The 17,598-nt window shown below is 40.5% G+C and overlaps 1 protein-coding gene across 2 annotated transcripts in view; it reads left to right on the top strand.

Annotated features, from left to right (window-relative positions):
• Positions 1-17,598, top strand: part of ank2b (ankyrin 2b, neuronal) — an 801,710-nt gene that overhangs the window by 629,559 nt on the left and 154,553 nt on the right. For both annotated transcript variants that reach the window (XM_059988791.1, XM_059988792.1), the window contains 2 exons: positions 14,808-14,910; positions 15,336-15,439. In XM_059988791.1, the coding sequence (XP_059844774.1) occupies positions 14,808-14,910; positions 15,336-15,439 (207 nt within the window). The remainder of the gene's footprint in view (positions 1-14,807; positions 14,911-15,335; positions 15,440-17,598) is intronic.

Here is a 17,598-nt window from a genome sequence, read left to right as displayed (position 1 = left end):
CCATTCTCTTAATCTGTCTAAGACTTTCTGCACCCTACCTGCTTCCCCAACACAAGTTGCCCCTCCACCAATCTTTGTATCATGTGCAAACTTGGCAACAAAGCCATCTATTCCATCATCTAAATCATTTATATACAGCATAAAAAGTTGTTCCCAACACCAACCCCTGTGGAACACCACTAAACACTGGCAGCCAAACAGAAAAGAGTCCTTTCATTCCCACTCGCTGTCTCCTACCAATCAGCCAATGCTCTAACCATGTTAGTAATTTTCCTGTAATACCATGGGCTCTTGTTAAGCAGCCTCATGTGTGGCACCTTGTCAAAAGCCTTCTGAAAGTCCAAATACTCAACATCCACTGCATCCCCTTTTTCTATCCTTCGTGTAATCTCCTCAAAGAATTCCAACAGGTTCACCAGGCAGGATTTTCCCTGAAGGAAACTATGCTGACTTTGTACTATCTTGTCCTGTGTCACCAAGTTCTCCATCAGCTCATCCTTAACAATTGACTCTAACTTCTTTCCAACCACTGAAGTCAGGCTAACTGGTCTATAATTTCTTTTCTTCTGCCTTCCTCCTTTCTCAAAGTGTGGAGTAACATTTGCAATTTTCCAATCCTCTGGCAGCATGCCAGAGTCCAGTGATTTTTGAAAGATCATTTCTAATACCACCAAAATCTCTAACGTTACCTCTTTCAGAACCCTAGGGTGCAGTTTCTCTGATCTGGGTGACCTATATACCTTTAGGTCTTTGGTAATGATGCCATAGATAAATGTTTCAGCAGAAGGTAATCTGAACAGGAGGCAGGGTTTGGCAGTGGTGTAGATATAGAAGTAGTGAGTAATCCTTATGAAAATTATATGGCTTACAGTGCTACCTTTCATCAGTCACAACATGGATGCTGTGAACTGTTTAGTTTCTTTGTTCTACGCTTTTCATCTCTGTCTTTGGATAGGACACAGCATAAAGTATGTGCATGAGAATGATGTTTGTGACAAGGACAAAAGACGACAGGTTTAGCAAAATTTAATACAAATCCAGCCCTGAGTGTTGGACAAGCAGTCATTATAAATACTCTGGAGAGATCAGGAGAGGTGTTAGTGGAGTAAAGGCAGGTGTCATCTGATTACAACCACAGAACTGGTGCTTCCTTATGTAGTTGTACTCTAACATACGTGACATGAATTTCTAAATATGAACTGTTTCACTATCCATAATTTATCCATGAAAATGGTAATCTGTATTAGATAAATTGACCTTCATTGTGCAAGCAAAATAGGGAATAAAGTCTCCACTTTGTAAAGCCGGCTGCTTAGGAAACACTGCAATTTGACAAATATGCTTTTAGGTTGGAAAGCCATCTTATTTTGTGTTCTTTGTGACTTCAGCCACAGGAGATTGTCTCCTAACCTCCTTTGAATGAAGCTTTAACAGAACTGTTTAGTGCCACTTTGGTTCATCACTGGCTCAATGCCAGGGATAGTGGATTCTTTCTCATTTCTGGTATTGAACTGCTGGAATTCAAACTGTGTATTGACTGCTGAATAAATTCTGGTTGATTGAACTGTTGATGACCAGTTTGGTTTTATAATGACTGTGAGCAGTCTGTTGGGATGGATATGCTTTTTTGTCTTTTTTTTCATTGGCCCACATCAGGACATTTTCCTCTTACAATGGCTGTCCATGTTGAAGCTGTGCTTGAATAATTTGGCTAGTTCCAAAACATAACACTGTCATAATTCAATATGTATGATTCTAGACGAAAGTTCACATTCAAAACAGAAACAGTGTCTTTGGCCCAGCAAGTCCGTGCGAATGAATATGCCCATTTGTTCACATTAGGCCTTCTAAATCTTTTCTATCTGTATACCTGTTCAAGTGCTTTTAAATGTTGTTAATGAACCAGTTTCATCCACTTTCTCTGGTAGTTCATTCCAACTACAGACCACCCTCTGGGTGAAAAAGATGCTCCTCAGCTTTCTAATATGTCTTCCCCTTCTCATCTTAAACTTATGCTCCCCATTTCTTGATTGTCCAACTCTGGAAGAAAGACCTGTCACCCTGTCTATGGCCCTCATAATTTTCATACACCCTGATGAGATCACTCATCAGTCTCCCATGCTCATGTAAGTATAGTCTTCACAATCTCCCTGTATAATTCAGACCTTCGAGTTCTGACAACATCCTTGTAAGTCATTTCTGCATTCTTTCCGGCTGAATGGTACCTTTCCTATAGCATGGTAACCACAACTGAACAGAATACATCCAAATGTTCCATTGTTTAAAAAGGGTTCTAAGAGTAAACCTAGCAATTAAAGGCTTGTTAGTTTGACGTCAGTGGTGGGTAAATTAATGGAAAGTATTCTTACAGATGGAATGTATAAACAGGATAGACAGGGTCTGATTAGGAACAGTCAACATGGATTTGTGCGTGGAAGGTCATGTTTGACAAATCTTATTCAATTTTTTGAAGAGATTACGAGGAAAGTTGACGATGGTAAAGCAGTGGATGTAGTCTATATGGACTTCAGTAAGGCCTTCGACAAGGTTCCGCACGGAAGGCTAGTTAGGAAGGTTCAATATTTAGGTCTTAATATTGAAGTAGTAAAATAGATTCAACAGTGGCTGGATGGGAGATGCCAGAGAGTAGTGGTGGATAACTGTTTGTCAGGTTGGAGGCCAGTGACTAGTGGTGTGCCTCAGGGATCTGTACTGGGTCCAATGTTGTTTGTCACATACATTAATGATCTGAATGATGGGGTGGTAAATTGGATTAGTAAGTTTGCAGATGATACTAAGGTAGGTGATGTTGTAGATAATTAAGTAGGTTTTCAAAGCTTGCAGAGAGATTTAGGCCAGTTAGAAGAATGGGCTAAGCGATGGCAGATGGAGTTTAATGCTGATAAGTGTGAGGTGCTACATTTTGGTAGGAATAATCCAAACAGGACATACATGGTAAATGGTAGGGCATTGAAGAACGCAGTAGAACAGAGTGATCTAGGAATAATGGTGCATAGTTCCCTGAATATGGAATCTCATGTGGATAGGGTGGTGAAGAAAGCTTTTGGTATGTTGGCCTTTATAAGTCAGAGTATAGGAGTTGGGATGTAATGTTAAAATTGTACAAGGCATTGGTAAGGCCGAATTTGGAGTATTGTGTACAGTCTGGTCACCGAATTATAGGGAAGATGTCAACAAAATAGAGAGAGTACAGAGAAGATTTACTAGAATGTTACCTGGGTTTCAGCATCTAAATTACAGGGAAAGATTGAACAAGTTAGGTGTTTATTCTTTGGAGCATAGAAGGTTGAAGGAGGACTTGATAGAGGTATTTAAAATTATGAGGGGGATAGATAGAGTTGACGTGGATAAGCTTTTTCCATTGAGAGTAGGGGAGATTCAAACAAGAGGCCATGAGTTGAGACTAAGGGGGCAAAAGTTTAAGGGTAACATGAGGGAGAATTTCTATACTCAGAGAGTGGTAGAGCTTCCAGTGTGGAATGAGCTTCCAGTGGAAGTGGTAGAGGCATGTTCGGTATTGTCATTTAAAGCAAAATTCGATAGGTATATGGACAGGAAAGGAATGGAGGGTTATTGGCTGAGTGTGGGTCAGTGGGATTAGGTGAGAGTAAGCGTTTGGCATGGACTAGAAGGGCCAAGCTGGCCTGTTTCCGTGCTGTAATTGTTATATGGTTATAAATATGGCCTTATCATCTTGTACAACTTCAACATGAAATATCCCAACTGCTGTAGTCAGTGCCCTGACTAACAAAGGCCAACATGCCAGAAGTCTTCTTTCTCTATCTGTGACACCATATTTGGTCAGCACACCCCAGCGTCCTACCATTCCCCTTGAAACGCCTAACCCATATGCCTTTCCAAAATGCAACACCTCACACCTTTCTGTATTAAACTCAACTTCCTATTCCTCATAACACACACAAAATGCTGGTGGAATGCAGCAGGCCAGGCAGCATCTATAGGAAGAAGTACAGTCGACGTTTAGGGCCGAGACCCTTCGTCAGGACTAACTGATGGAAGAACTAGTAAGAGATTTGAAAGGGGGAGGGGTAGATCCTAAATGATAGGAGGAAGGAGGGGGAGGGATGAAGCTAAGAGCTGGAGAGTTGATTGGCAAAAGGGAGACAAGGCTAGAGAAGGGAGAGGATCATGGGACAGGAGGCCTAGGAAGAAATAAAGGGGGAGGGGAGCACCAGAGGGAGATGGAGAGCAGGCAAGGAGTGATTGTGAGAGGAACAGACAGAAAAAAGAGAGAGGAAAAAAGTAAGTAAATGAACAAACAAACAGATAGATAGATACATAAGTAAATAATTAAGGGCTAAGGTAAGAAGGGGAGGAGGGGCATTAACAGAAGTTAGAGGAATCAGCCCATTTACCTACCTGATGAAGATGACATGTAATTTTTGGTAACCATCTTCACTGCAATACCACCTATTTTATGCCTTGTACATTCTTGTCTGTATCACTGATATAAATATCAATAAACAGTGACAATAGCACCAACTCCTGAGGTCATATTCATAGTCATATTCTTTCTGGGTAGCCTCCCATCTGAAGACAGGAATATCAATTTCTCTCATTTCTGGTCATTTCTTCCCTATTCCCCTTCTCTCGTTTTTCCGTTCTCCTTTTTGGTTCCCCTTTCACTCCTCCTCTTCTCATCTACTCATCACCTCCCTCTGGTCCCCCAATCCTGCCCTTTCTCCCACAATCCACTGTCCTCTCCTGCCAAATTCTTACTTCAGCATCCCTCCCCATCCACTCACCTGGTCTCACCTGTTACCTACGAACTTCATCTTTCCCCTTCTCCACCTGCCTTCCCCCCCCCCCCCCACCTTGTTCTGGCTGCATCCCTTTTCCCCTTCATTTTCAGTCCTGGTGAAAGGTTTTGGCCTCAATCATTGATTGTTTAATCCCCTCCATAGATGCTGCCTGACTCGCTGAGTTACTCCATCACTGTATATGTGATGTATTGGTCACCCATTCAAAGATCTCAGCAAATTGTTCAATGGTCTATTAAGTTTCATCCCTGTAAAGTGCAGATTATTAGATGATTGATTGTAGAAAATAGAGAGGACTTCAGCTCAACCTTTTGAACTGAACAGAGATGATGAGTACTTTCTTTAGCCAAAGAGTGGTGAGTCTGTGGAATTTGGTGCCACAGGCGACTGTGTAGACCAAGTCTTAGGGTATATTTAAAGTAGATTCTTGATTAGTCAGGGCATGTAAAGATACAGAGAGAAAGCAAGTGTTTGAGGCTGAGAGGGAACATGGATCAGTCAAGATGAAATTGTGAGGCAAACTCGATGGGCCATATGGCCTAATTTGGCTCTTATATCTTGTTGGGTCTTATAGTCTTCTGCAAAAGTTAGGTAGTTTAAATACATGTATTCATAAATGGACAGCATTCTAGCACACAATTTATTTGTGTTCTGTGAACTGTGCCTTGGAGTTGCTTGTTTCCTGAAATTCATACGTTTCAGCCTCATACCATCACATGTGCTTAAATCAAAACAGTTCAGATGCTGGAAATCTAATGTAAAAATAGAAAATGTAGGGAATACTCAGCAGAACAGGCTGCATCTGTGAGATGAGAAACGGTTAAGATGTTGAAGACCCTTTGTTAGAATAGGTAAAGATAAAAAAGAAATTTTATTATCTGGTCAATAAGTGAACGGGAAAAGTTAGTAAATGAAAACATAGATAAAAGAATGCAGCAGTTATGAAACACAAAGTTGGAAGATGTGCCCAGCAGCCCAGCTTGCCCTTGGCTTCCACTTACAGGGGAAAGAAGAGGTAAAAAAAGAACAAACAAGCTGAGTCAATATCACAGATAGATAATAGGTGCAGAAGTATTCAGCATTTCGAGCCTGCACCGCCATTTTGAGATCATGGCTGATCATCGACTATCAATACTCGGTTCCTGCCTTATCCCCATATCCCTTGATTCCCCTATCCATAAGATACCTATCTAGCTCCTTCTTGAAAGCACCAGAGAATTGGCCTCCACTACCTTCCGAGGCAGTGCATTCCAGACCCCCACAACTCTCTGGGAGAAGAAGTTTTTCCTTAACTCTGTCCTAAATGACCTACCACTTATTCTCAAACTATGCCCTCTGGTTCTGGACTCTCCCAGTATCTGGAACATATTTCCTGCCTCTATCTTGTCCAATCCCTTAATAATCTTATATGTTTCAATCAGATCCCCTCTCAATCTCCTTAATTCCAGCGTGTACAAGCCCAGTCTCTCTAACCTCTCTGCGTAAGACAGTCTAGACATCCCAGGAATTAACCTTGTGAAACTACGCTGCACTTCCTCTACAGCCAGGATGTCCTTCCTTAACCCCGGAGACCAAAACTGTACACAATACTCCAGGTGTGGTCTCAACAGGGCTCTGTACAAATGCAAGAGGATTTCCTTGCTCTTGTACTCAATTCCCTTTGTAATAAAGGCCAACATTCCATTAGCCTTCTTTATCGCCTGCTGCACTTGCTCATTCACCTTCAGTGACTAATGAACAAGGACTCCTAGATCACTTTGTATTTCTCTCTTACCTAACTCTACACCACTCAGATAATAATCTGCCTTCCTGTTCTTACTCCCAAAGTGGATAACCTCACACTTATTCACATTAAACATCATCTGCCAAGTATCTGCCCACTCACCCAGCCTATCCAAGTCACCCTGAATTCTCCTAACATCCTAAACACATGTCACACTGCCACCCAGCTTAGTATCATCAGCAAATTTGCTGATATTATTCTCAATGCCTTCATCTAAATCGTTGACGTAAATTGTAAACAGCTGTGGTCCCAATACCGAGCCCTGTGGCACCCCACTAATCACCACCTGCCATTCCGAGAAACACCCATTCACCGCTACCCTTTGCTTTCTATCTGCCAACCAGTTTTCTATCCATGTCAATGTCTTCCCCTCGATGCCCTGAGCTTTGATTTTACCTACCAATCTCCTATGTGGGACCTTATCAAATGCCTTCTGAAAATCGAGGTACACTACATCCACTGGATCTCCCCCGTCTAACTTCCTGGTTACATCCTCGAAAAACTCCAACAGATTAGTTAAGCATGATTTACCCTTGGTAAATCCATGCTGGCTCGGCCCATTCCTATCACTGCTATCTAGATATGCCACTATTTCATCCTTAATAATTACTGATACAGATGGAGAAATCAAGTTACTTGACACTGTGGATTTCAGAAGCCTGCAGTATTCGTGGACAAAAGATTGCATTATTTCAACAGTATGGAAGGCCATGGACTGATAGGTCAAAGTGGAAGTGGGAATTAAAGTGTCAGGCAACAGAACACTGCAGACTGAATGCAGATGGTTTACAGAGCAGTTCTTATATGTCTTCAGCATATATTGCAGATATTAGTCTAGGAATTGTTTCATGCAAAATGCCTCTCTTGACATCATCCAGGATTAATGCATATGGCATATTTCCCTGCTCTTTAGCAGGGATTCACACAAAAACCCTGCTTAATTTCAAAAATTCTGCAAGAAACACAATCCTGTCAGTTGTGGCAGTTGTCACCGTGCAGATAGATGGTCTAACCATTGGAGATGTTAAAAAGCAAGGAAGCAAGCATCCTGCTTTCCAATTGCACAGTCAGACATCACAATATCAAGGTAGAAAAGTTATTTCACAAAAGTGAAAGTAGTTCCTAGTAGGTTTGTTAGGAATGTACCACTGGAAATTTGACAAATTATCAGGCTACATATAGGATTGTGAGGCCATGGCAGACATTAACTATCATTTTTAGTTCATTTTCTGTTCAGAATTGTTCTTTTTCTAAATTATTTCTGTATCTCAGTGTCAGCAAAATGTGTTTGTTTGGTTTGATATTGTGAATTTACCAAAAATACCTGTCAGTTCATTCTTTCTCACTGTTGAACATGGAAACTATGTGCATGACCTATATAGGACATTTTTGTCCATCTGTTAACATAGATGTTCTGTATGCATCTGTATGAATGTGACTGTGTAACTGTGTGAACGAGAATGTTCTGTAACCATTGTTCTGCCATCCACCCCTCATCAGTGCTGTTTTCCCTCCTTTTCATATGCTTCCATTCAGTGCTGTAAACAGGTAGGTGGTCTTGACACAAGAAAGATTTCACAGTGCAGTGGCTGGGTCTGCAATTCACTTTTTCCTAATGTGACAATGCTGCTTGGGGTCATGGGTGGGGACTTTCAGTTTGTGCACTAGAGCTATTTCCATGGCTGCAATAAACTCTTTTGATTTTTGAATGTTTGCTGCTAATCTGCTCACATCTAGCTGGGTTTACCTGACTGAAATAATGCTGAATTAGCTGCTGTTACTGCCTTCCTTTCTTTGTAACGATGGTCTGAGATTCAGCAATTTAGATTATTCAGCAGGAGCCTACCAATGATTGACTTGATAGGGGTGGGAGTGGGGAGTGGAGTTGAAGCTTGATTATTATTTTATTTTTTCACAGCAGTGGGTTGCTGGGTGTATATTTTTAGGAATACTTTCTTGCTACAGGGACTCAATTTGTTTTCCTCCAGATACTTGTTGTAAAAAAACATTTAAATGCATATTTTTATTTTGCTGGCAGTCACATATATTTACTGTTTACTGTGGTCCCTATTTTACTGTTAATGCTGAATATTATTATTGCTGTTTCTGACATGTCATGTTTTCCTGTTAAGGATTATATAAAACATATGTAGTGACTATTAGAAATTATGAATATCATTTTAGAAATGTTGGGTTGTTTAGTTTTAATAGTATCCTATGAAAATGATTACATTATTTTTCAGTTTATGAATAACCTTTAGTCATGTCACATGGACTATGTACTGAAACCATCCATATAGTTTCTTTAGCTTATTTAGCTGCTATATGAAGGTAATACCGAATGCTGGGGAATCAGATTCAGTTCTCCTTTGCATCTTCATCACTGACCTTGCTATCTTTTGACTTGAATGAGCGAAACATTCTCTTAACCCTTTCAGAGAACATTACTCAAAATAAAAATGACAGAAATATATCAGAAAAACTCGGTCCAAATGTTCAAGCAACAAACAATGCATCTATATGATTCACTCGATGCCTACCAAATTATTGAATGCTTTTAATTATGTATAATTTTGATTTACGAGAATTATCCAAGCTGATATCTAGTATACTAGATTCAAAATCTATCAGAAAAGTACAAATGGTCATTGTAAACTCAACTAAAAGATGACAATATTATTGTTAACATGGTGTGGATGGAAGCCCCACATGGCGTCAAATCTAACAGAGAAATACAACAGGATTCTGAAAGAGTAGTGGTAAGACTCTTGGCAGTGTGGAGGATCAGACGGATCTTGGGGTCCAAGTCCATAGGACACTTAAAACTGTCAGGTTGACTCTGTGGTTAAGAAGGCATACGGCCTTTATCAACTGGGAAATTGAGCTCAGGAGCCGAGAGGTAATGTTGCAGCTATATAAGGCCCTGGTCAGATACCACTTAGAGTACTGTGCTCAGTTCTGGTCACCTCACTACAGGAAGGATGTGGAAGCCATAGAAAGGGTGCAGAGGAGATATACGAGGATGTTGCCTGGATTGGAGAGTGTGCATTATGAGAATAGGTTGAGTGAACCCGGCCTTTTCTCCTTGGATCGATGGAGGATGAGAGGTGAACTGATAGAGGTGTATAAGATGATGAGAGGCATTGATCATGTGGATAGTCAGAGGCTTTTTCCCAGGGCTGAAATGGCTAGCATGATAGGGGACAATTTTAAGGTGCTTAGAAGTAGGTACAGAGGAGATATCAGGGATAAAAGAGTGGTGAGTGCTTTGAATTGGCTGCCAGCAATGGTGGTGAAGGCGGATACAATAGGGTCTTTTAAGAGACTCCTGGACAGGTACATGGAGCTTAGAGAAATAGAGGGCTTTGGGTAACCCTAGGTAATTTCTAAGGTAAGGACATGTTCGGCACAGCTTTGCGGGCTGAAGGTCCTGTATTGTGCTGTAGGTTTTCTATGTTTCTATGTTAAAACATCATGCCTGTTTAAAAATTAAATATTATTCTTTAGAAGGATTCCTTTTGAGCAAGCAGGAACAAGAAAATACTTGGCTTTTTCAAGGAAGAGAGTGGTAGCTCCAATGGAATAGCAATGATGTTTCTTTCATCAAATTTCTTTAAAGATAATATGTTAACATGATATCACTTGAGCAAAAACAATGGAGTAAAATTTACTTTGATAAAGGGTTTAATTGGCTATTTCTTGAAAGAAGAGAGACTCTTGTTTAGAGAAATTTATAAGTCTCATTATCAAATTGACTGAATTAAAATTATACTAAACCTACTATCTCCCAAAGGGTCCTATGGAATACTGTACTATATGAAAGATATTTCATAAATGCAACTGGAACTCAGCAGGCCAGGCAGGATCTATGGAAAAAGGCACAGTCAATGTTTTGGACTGAAACCCTTTGGCAGGACTGGAGAAAAAAGCTGAGGAGTAGATTTGAAAGGTGGGGCGAGGGGAGAGAGAAACGACAGGCAATAGGTGAAACGAAGGGGGAGGGATGAAGCAAAGAGCTCGCAAGCTCTCCAATCCAGGTAACATCCTCGTATATCTCCTCTGCACCCTTTCTATGGCTTCCACATCCTTCCTGTAGTGAGGTGACCAGAATTGAGCACAGTACTCTAAGTGGTATCTGACCAGGGCCTTATATAGCTGCAACATTACCTCTCGGCTCCTGAGCTCAATTTCCCAGTTGATAAAGGCCGTATGCCTTCTTAACCACAGAGTCAACCTGACAGTTGATTTGTAAAAGTAACAGAAGGCCATGGAAGAAAGAAAAAGGAGGGGATGGAGGAGCACAGGGGGAGGCAATGGGCATGCAAGGAGATAATATGAAAGAGGGAAAAGGGGATGGGAAATGGTGAAGGGAGTTGGGGGTGGAGGCATTACTGGAAGTTTGAGATGTGGCATCATGTATATCAGTGAGACCCGACGTAGATTGGGAGACCACTCTGCCAAGCATCTACACTTTGTCCGCCAGAACAAGCAGGATCTCCCAGTGGCCACCCATCTTAATTCCACTTCCCATTCCCATTCCGATATGTCCATCCAAGACCTCCAACCTGATGGCATGAACATTAATTTCTCAAACTTCCAGTAATGCCTTCTGTCTCTTTCACCAAATCAACTTCCCAGCTCTTTGCTTCATCCCTTCCCCTCCAAGTTCAACTATTGCCTGGTGCTTCTCTCTCCCCTCGCCTCCCCCCCTTTCAAATCTACTCCTCAGCTCTTTTTTCTCCAGTCCTGCTGAAGGGTTTTGGTCCAAAATGTCAATTGTGCTCTTTTCCTGGATGCTGCCTGGCCTGCTGAGTTCCTCCAGTAATTTATGTGTGTTGCTCAGATTTCTAGCATCTGCAGGTTTTCTCTTGTTTGTCATAAACTCAAGAGTTTGTTTATATAGCAAATATAAATACCAGTGGGGCTAAATGTAGGTACTAAAATGAAGCTGAATGGGAAATAATGCCTCAAAAAAGCACAGGACTGAAGCCAGTGATACAGCATGTATCTCTAGGGGAATTTAAATACTTTTTAAGTAATAAAGCAGAGGTGGAACCAGGGAACAGCCGATAGAGCTCTACCTCCCAGCCTCAGTGGTTCTAGGATGAGAAGTGATCCTGACCTCTGATGCGACCGGGGTACAGTTTGCATGATCTCTTTCTGACTGCTTTTTCAAATACTCTAATTTCACTCCATGTGGCAAAATCGTGTGTGTTAGTAAGTTGCCTCTATTGTGTAGATAAGAGGTACATTCTAGGGGAAAATTATAGAAACATAGAAAGCCTACAGCACAATACAGGCCCTTCGGCCCACAAAGCTGTGCCAAACATGTCCTTACTTTAGAAATTACCTAGGGTTGCCCATAGCTTCATGTAACTGTCCAGGAGTCTCTTAAAAGACCGTATCGTATCTACCTCCACCACAGCTGCCAGCAGCCCATTCCATGCATTCGCCACTCTTTGTGAGAAAACTTACCCCTGCCATCTCATCTGTACCTATTTCCAAGCACCTTAAAACTATGCTGTCTCATGCAAGCCATTTCAGCCCTGGTAAAAAGCCTCTGACTATCCACACAATCAATGCCTCTCATTATCTTGTATACTTCTGTTAGGTCACCTCTCATCCTCCATCGCTCCAAGGACTAAAGGCTGATTTCACTCAACCTATTCTCATAAGGCATGCTCTCCAATCCAGGCAACTTCTTGGTAGATCTCCTCTGCATTCTTTCTATGGTTTCCACATCCTTCCTGTAGTGAGGTGACTAGAACTGAGCACAGTACTCCAAGTGGTGTCTGACCAGTGTCCGATATAGCTGCAACATTACTTCTTGGCTCTTAAACTCAGTCCCATGATTGATGAAGGCCAATGCACCATATGCATTCTTAACCACACGGTCAACTTGCGCAGCAGCTTTGAATGTATTGTGGACACGGACCCCAAGATCCCTACGATCTACCACGCTGCCAAGTGTCTTACCATTAATACCATATTCTGCCATCATATCTGACCTACCAAAATGAACCACCTCACACTTATCTGGGTTGAACTCATCTGCCACTTCTCAGCCCAGTTTTGCATCCTATCAATGTCCTGCTGTAACCTCTGACAGCCCTCCACACTATCCACAAAACCCCTAACCTTTGTGTCATCAGCAAATTTACTTACCCATCCCTTCACTTCTTCATCCAGGTCATTTGTAAAAATCACAATGAGTAGGGGTCACAGAGCAGATCCTTGAGGCTCACCACTGGTGACTGACCTCCATGCAAAATATGACCCGTCTACAACCACTCTTTGCCTTCTGTGGGCAAGCCAGTTCTGGATCCACAAAGCAATGTCCCCTTGGATCCCATGCCTCCTTCTTTTCTCAATAAGCCTTGCATGGGCTACCTTGTCAAATGCCTTGCTGAAATCCATACATCTACTGTTCTTCATCTACTCAATGTGTTCAGTCACATCCTCAAAAAATTTAATCAGGCTCATAAGGCATGGCCTGCCTTTCACAAAGCCATGCTGACTATTCCTAATTATGTTATGCTTCTCCAAATGTTCATAAATCCTGTCTTTCAGGATTTTTTCCATGAACTTACCAACCACTGAAGTAAGACTCACTGGTCTATCATTTCCTGGGCTCTACTCCCTTTCTTGAATAAGAAAACAACATCTACAACCCTCCAATTTTCAGGAACCTCTCCCATCCCCAATGATGATGCAAAGATCATTGCCAGAGGCTCAGCAATCTCCTCCCTCACCTCCCACAGTAGCCTGGGGTACATCTCTTCTGGTCCCGGAGACTTATCCAACTTGGTGCTTTCTAGAAGCTCCAGCTCATCCTCTTTCTCAACATCTACATGCTCAAGCTTTTCAGTCCGCTGTAAGTCATGGAATGGAAGGATAATAAAACGGATTTTTTTTAGGATCCATATACCTGTAATGTATTTGGTCAATGTGGATTTGATGAACTGAAAGACCTGTTTCTATTCTGCATTACACTGTCTCTGCCTAAAGATATCAGATCCATAATGAGGCAAGTCATTCTAGGAAAAAGGGGCACAGATATTCAAGGAGAAAGAGGGGCACAACATTCTTTGTGAGATTCAGAAAATATTAGGGTCAGCTTGTATGTCCATTTTTAATAATTTATCAATCTAGCTACCATAGTTCTTGTATTGGTGCTCAGTTTTTATAATCACAAAACTGTAACTAGCTATTGTTCGAATACGCCATCAGTAGTCTTTATTGGGACCTTATTATACAACTTTCACAGCTTTAGATGAGTGTGTTCTATTTAACTTCCCCTTCAAGTCTCAGTTTCATTTGCAAGACCCGATTTTAATACTCATTGTCAGAGCAAACCATTTGGCTTAAATAATTGCAGGTATTGGATGATGCTTCCATGTCTGAAGTGACATTTCTGGCATGAGTCAAGTAGATCTGTGTATACTTACAAGACTAATGGTGGTTATAACACCATCTATAGAATTCAGCTCAAAGTTAACAATGGATTCTGCAGACTTTTAATGCGTTACAATTTCATGGTTACTGTAAGGTACTTGTGACTGACTACTACTTTTCTCGATGTAGCTTCCAGAGGATTTAGATTTCTGTAAGGCTTGTAAAAAAAACAAAGAAGTGCCTGCTCACTGTACACTGGGATGTCTCAACCTGTTTTTTAAATTCTTTATAAGCATGATGCTTTCTGAAAATATATCCCTATAGAAGCTTTTCGATTCTATTAGAGCAATTTGAATGAAGTGTGAATTTTTCTCTTGAGGAGAATGTACCATCTCTTTCTGATGCACAACTTTTCTATATCTGATAAAGCAAATTTGGAATTGTTTTGCTCTTTGGTCCCCTGATTAAAATAAATGAGTTTTCCTTAATTGGAAGACAATTAAAATAGACCATGATTATTAAAACATTTTTTCTATAGCCCTTTATATTTACAAGCTCAGAGTGTATGATTCACTGTTGAAGTGATCCATCATTATAAAAGGGTTTTTTAGGTAATTTTGTTTGGCTACTGCCAGTGTTGTGGAACAAATACTTTGACCATTGAATATACACAATAATGCCACCTATGCTTATTTTGTTTTCCCTTTTGTTAGTTACCAATCCCCTAAAAGTTGCATAATATTAATTGCATGCTTTCTTCACTCTCCGGCCCATGTCACCATATCACTGTGCTGCTGCATTTTCATGACAACTGGCCAACCCATCAGCCTGCGGTCCTTCAGTTCAGACAGGTCTAACACGCCCAGCCATGGTCCACACCACAGGGACAGTGCCATGATTGAAGAATTAATCACAGCCACAAGTAGCCAGGTATGCAACATTGCCTCTCTGGTATGGTCTGTGTAATATATGTCATTTTAATGTCTACTTATGCATTGATTATCCATTGCCAAATTTTAAACTAAGTACAGCGACTTAATTAAATAAAGCGCACCATTGTTGATTTTCTTAGTTCAAAGCAAATTCTCAGATTATGTATATTTTCAACTTTTACTGTATTTAAAAAATAATGAAATGATGCCTTTTTACATGTACACAGTACAAACAATGCAGGTTTTTATTGATAAAGATTTTATTATACTCCTAAAATGATAAATGTCAATCGATTTTAAATGTGAATATCTTGTGAAATTGACCTGAATTTTTAAATATGTTCAGTAGTTCTGAGTTTATTTATTGGATCAATTCAATAGTTTCACTACCATTTAAAAGGAAGTGTTACTTTGAAATTACAGGTAGCTCTGGCAAAAGGCCCAGAGAAGGACTCCACACATCGCTTAAATTGGGAAACAGAGAACTTGGACAATGTGGCACTCTCTTCCAGCCCAATACATTCAGGGTGAGACATATAAATGTATCTGATAGATATAAAGAAGGTGTAGTCACATGTCTGTTTGTGGAGGCAGCTGAAGGATAAATCTGATGCACCATGAAAGTATCCATATGTTGATCTTAAGTATATTTTAATTCTGCATTTTTACATTCCAAATGAGAAAGTGACATTGCTTATTAAAAAAAAACATTCATCTGTCAAGTACTAAATTACACATATTTCAAAATCAAAGTTTTTAAAAAAATAGATTTTGTAAATTGTAAGCAACCTATTGGAGTGATGTTCAGATGATAAACAAGGGAGAAACACACTGCAATAGCATACAGGTGAAACCCCAATTGAGGACTTGCACTTTTCATACAGGAGGTTGGTACTGCTGACCTTCATTTGCACATTTAAACACTTTTTTCATGCTTCCATCTTGTTTAATATACTCCCATAAACTCATGTAAAAGACATGAAACTTAAGAATTTAAGTTACAGATTTGATTACAGTTTATTAAAGTTAAAGAGTCATAGAAAACTACAGCACAGAAACAGGTCCTTTGGCTCATCTGGTTCATGCCGAACCATTTAAACTGCCTAGTCGCATCAACCAGCACCCAGACCATAGCCCTCCATACAGCTCCCAACCACGTACCTATCCAAACCTCGTAAACATTGAAATTGAAATCACATCCAACATTTGCACTGGCAGTTTGTTCCACACTCTCACCACACTCTGAGTTAAGAAGTTTCCCCTCATGTTCCCCTTAAGCATTTCACTTTTCACCCTTAACCCATGACCTCTAGCTGTAGTTTCACCCAACTTCAGTGGAAAAAGCCTGCTTCTATTTACCCTATATATATCCCAAATAATTTTGTATACTTCAATCAAATCTCCCCTCAATCTTGTGTGTTCAAAGGAATAAAGCTTTAATCTATCAAATATTTCCCTATAACTCAGGTCTTCCAGTCCCAGCAACATCCTTGTAAATTTTTTCTGTACTATTTCAAACACATTTACAACTTTCCTGTAGGTGGGTGACCAAAACTGCACACAGTACTCCAAATTAGGCCTCACTAACATTTTAGATAACTGCAACATAACATCCCAACTCCTGCACACAAAACTTTGATTGATGAAGGTCAATATGATGAAAGCTTTCTTTACAACCCTATCTATCTGTGATGCCAATTTCAATGAATTATGAACTCTACTCCCAGATCGCTGTTCTTTGGTACTCCTCAGTGCTCTACCACTTACTGTGGAAGACCTACCCTGGTTGGTCCTCACAAAGTGCAACACCTCACACTTGTCTGTATTAAATTCCATCTGGTCCAGATTCTGCTATAAGCTTTGATAGCTAGCTATCCATTACACATCCAATCTTGGTGTCATCGGTAAATTTGCTGATCAAGTTAACACATTATTATCTGGATCATTGATATAGACGACAAACAACAATAGACCGAGCACTGATCCCTGCGGTACTCCACTAGACATGGGCCTCCAGTCGGAGAGGCAACCATCTGTACCACTCTGGCTTCTCCCACAAAGCCAATGTCCAATCCAATTTACCACCACATTTTGAATGCCAAGTGATTGATCCTTCTTGGTCAATGTCTCATACATCAAATGCCTTGCTAAAGTCCATGTAGACAACAACCACTGCCTTTCCTGGTAACATCTTTGAACAACTCTATAAGACTGGTTAGACTCAAATCACCATGCACAAAGCCATGCTGACTAATTTCCTGGAGTGTAGGATAATGAGGGGAGATTTGATAGAGGTATATAAAATTATGATGGTTTTAAGGCAATAAGATATAGGAGCAGAATGAGGCCATTTGGCCCATCGAGTCTACTGCACCATTTCATCATGGCTGATCTATTTCCCTCTCAGCCCCAATCTCCATTTTTAAACCAATCTGATTTTCTTCTGCATTTACAAAATATGCTTTTATTTCTTCTACCAAAATGCATAACCATACACTTCCTGACTCTGTATTCCATCTGCCATTTCTTCTCCACCTATCTTCATATTGTCCGCAAACTTGGCCACAAAGCTATTAATTCTGTCATTAAATCACAGAACCACAGAAGTGGTCCCAACACAGACATAGAAACATAGAAAATAGGTGCATAGACATAGAAATTTGGCCCTTCATGCCTGCACTGCCAT

The sequence above is a fragment of the Hypanus sabinus genome, chromosome 14 (assembly GCF_030144855.1).
Source record: "Hypanus sabinus isolate sHypSab1 chromosome 14, sHypSab1.hap1, whole genome shotgun sequence".
Classification (NCBI taxonomy): Eukaryota; Metazoa; Chordata; class Chondrichthyes; order Myliobatiformes; family Dasyatidae; genus Hypanus; species Hypanus sabinus.
Note: the sequence above shows the minus strand (reverse complement) of the source record. Positions and strands in the feature narration are given on the sequence as shown.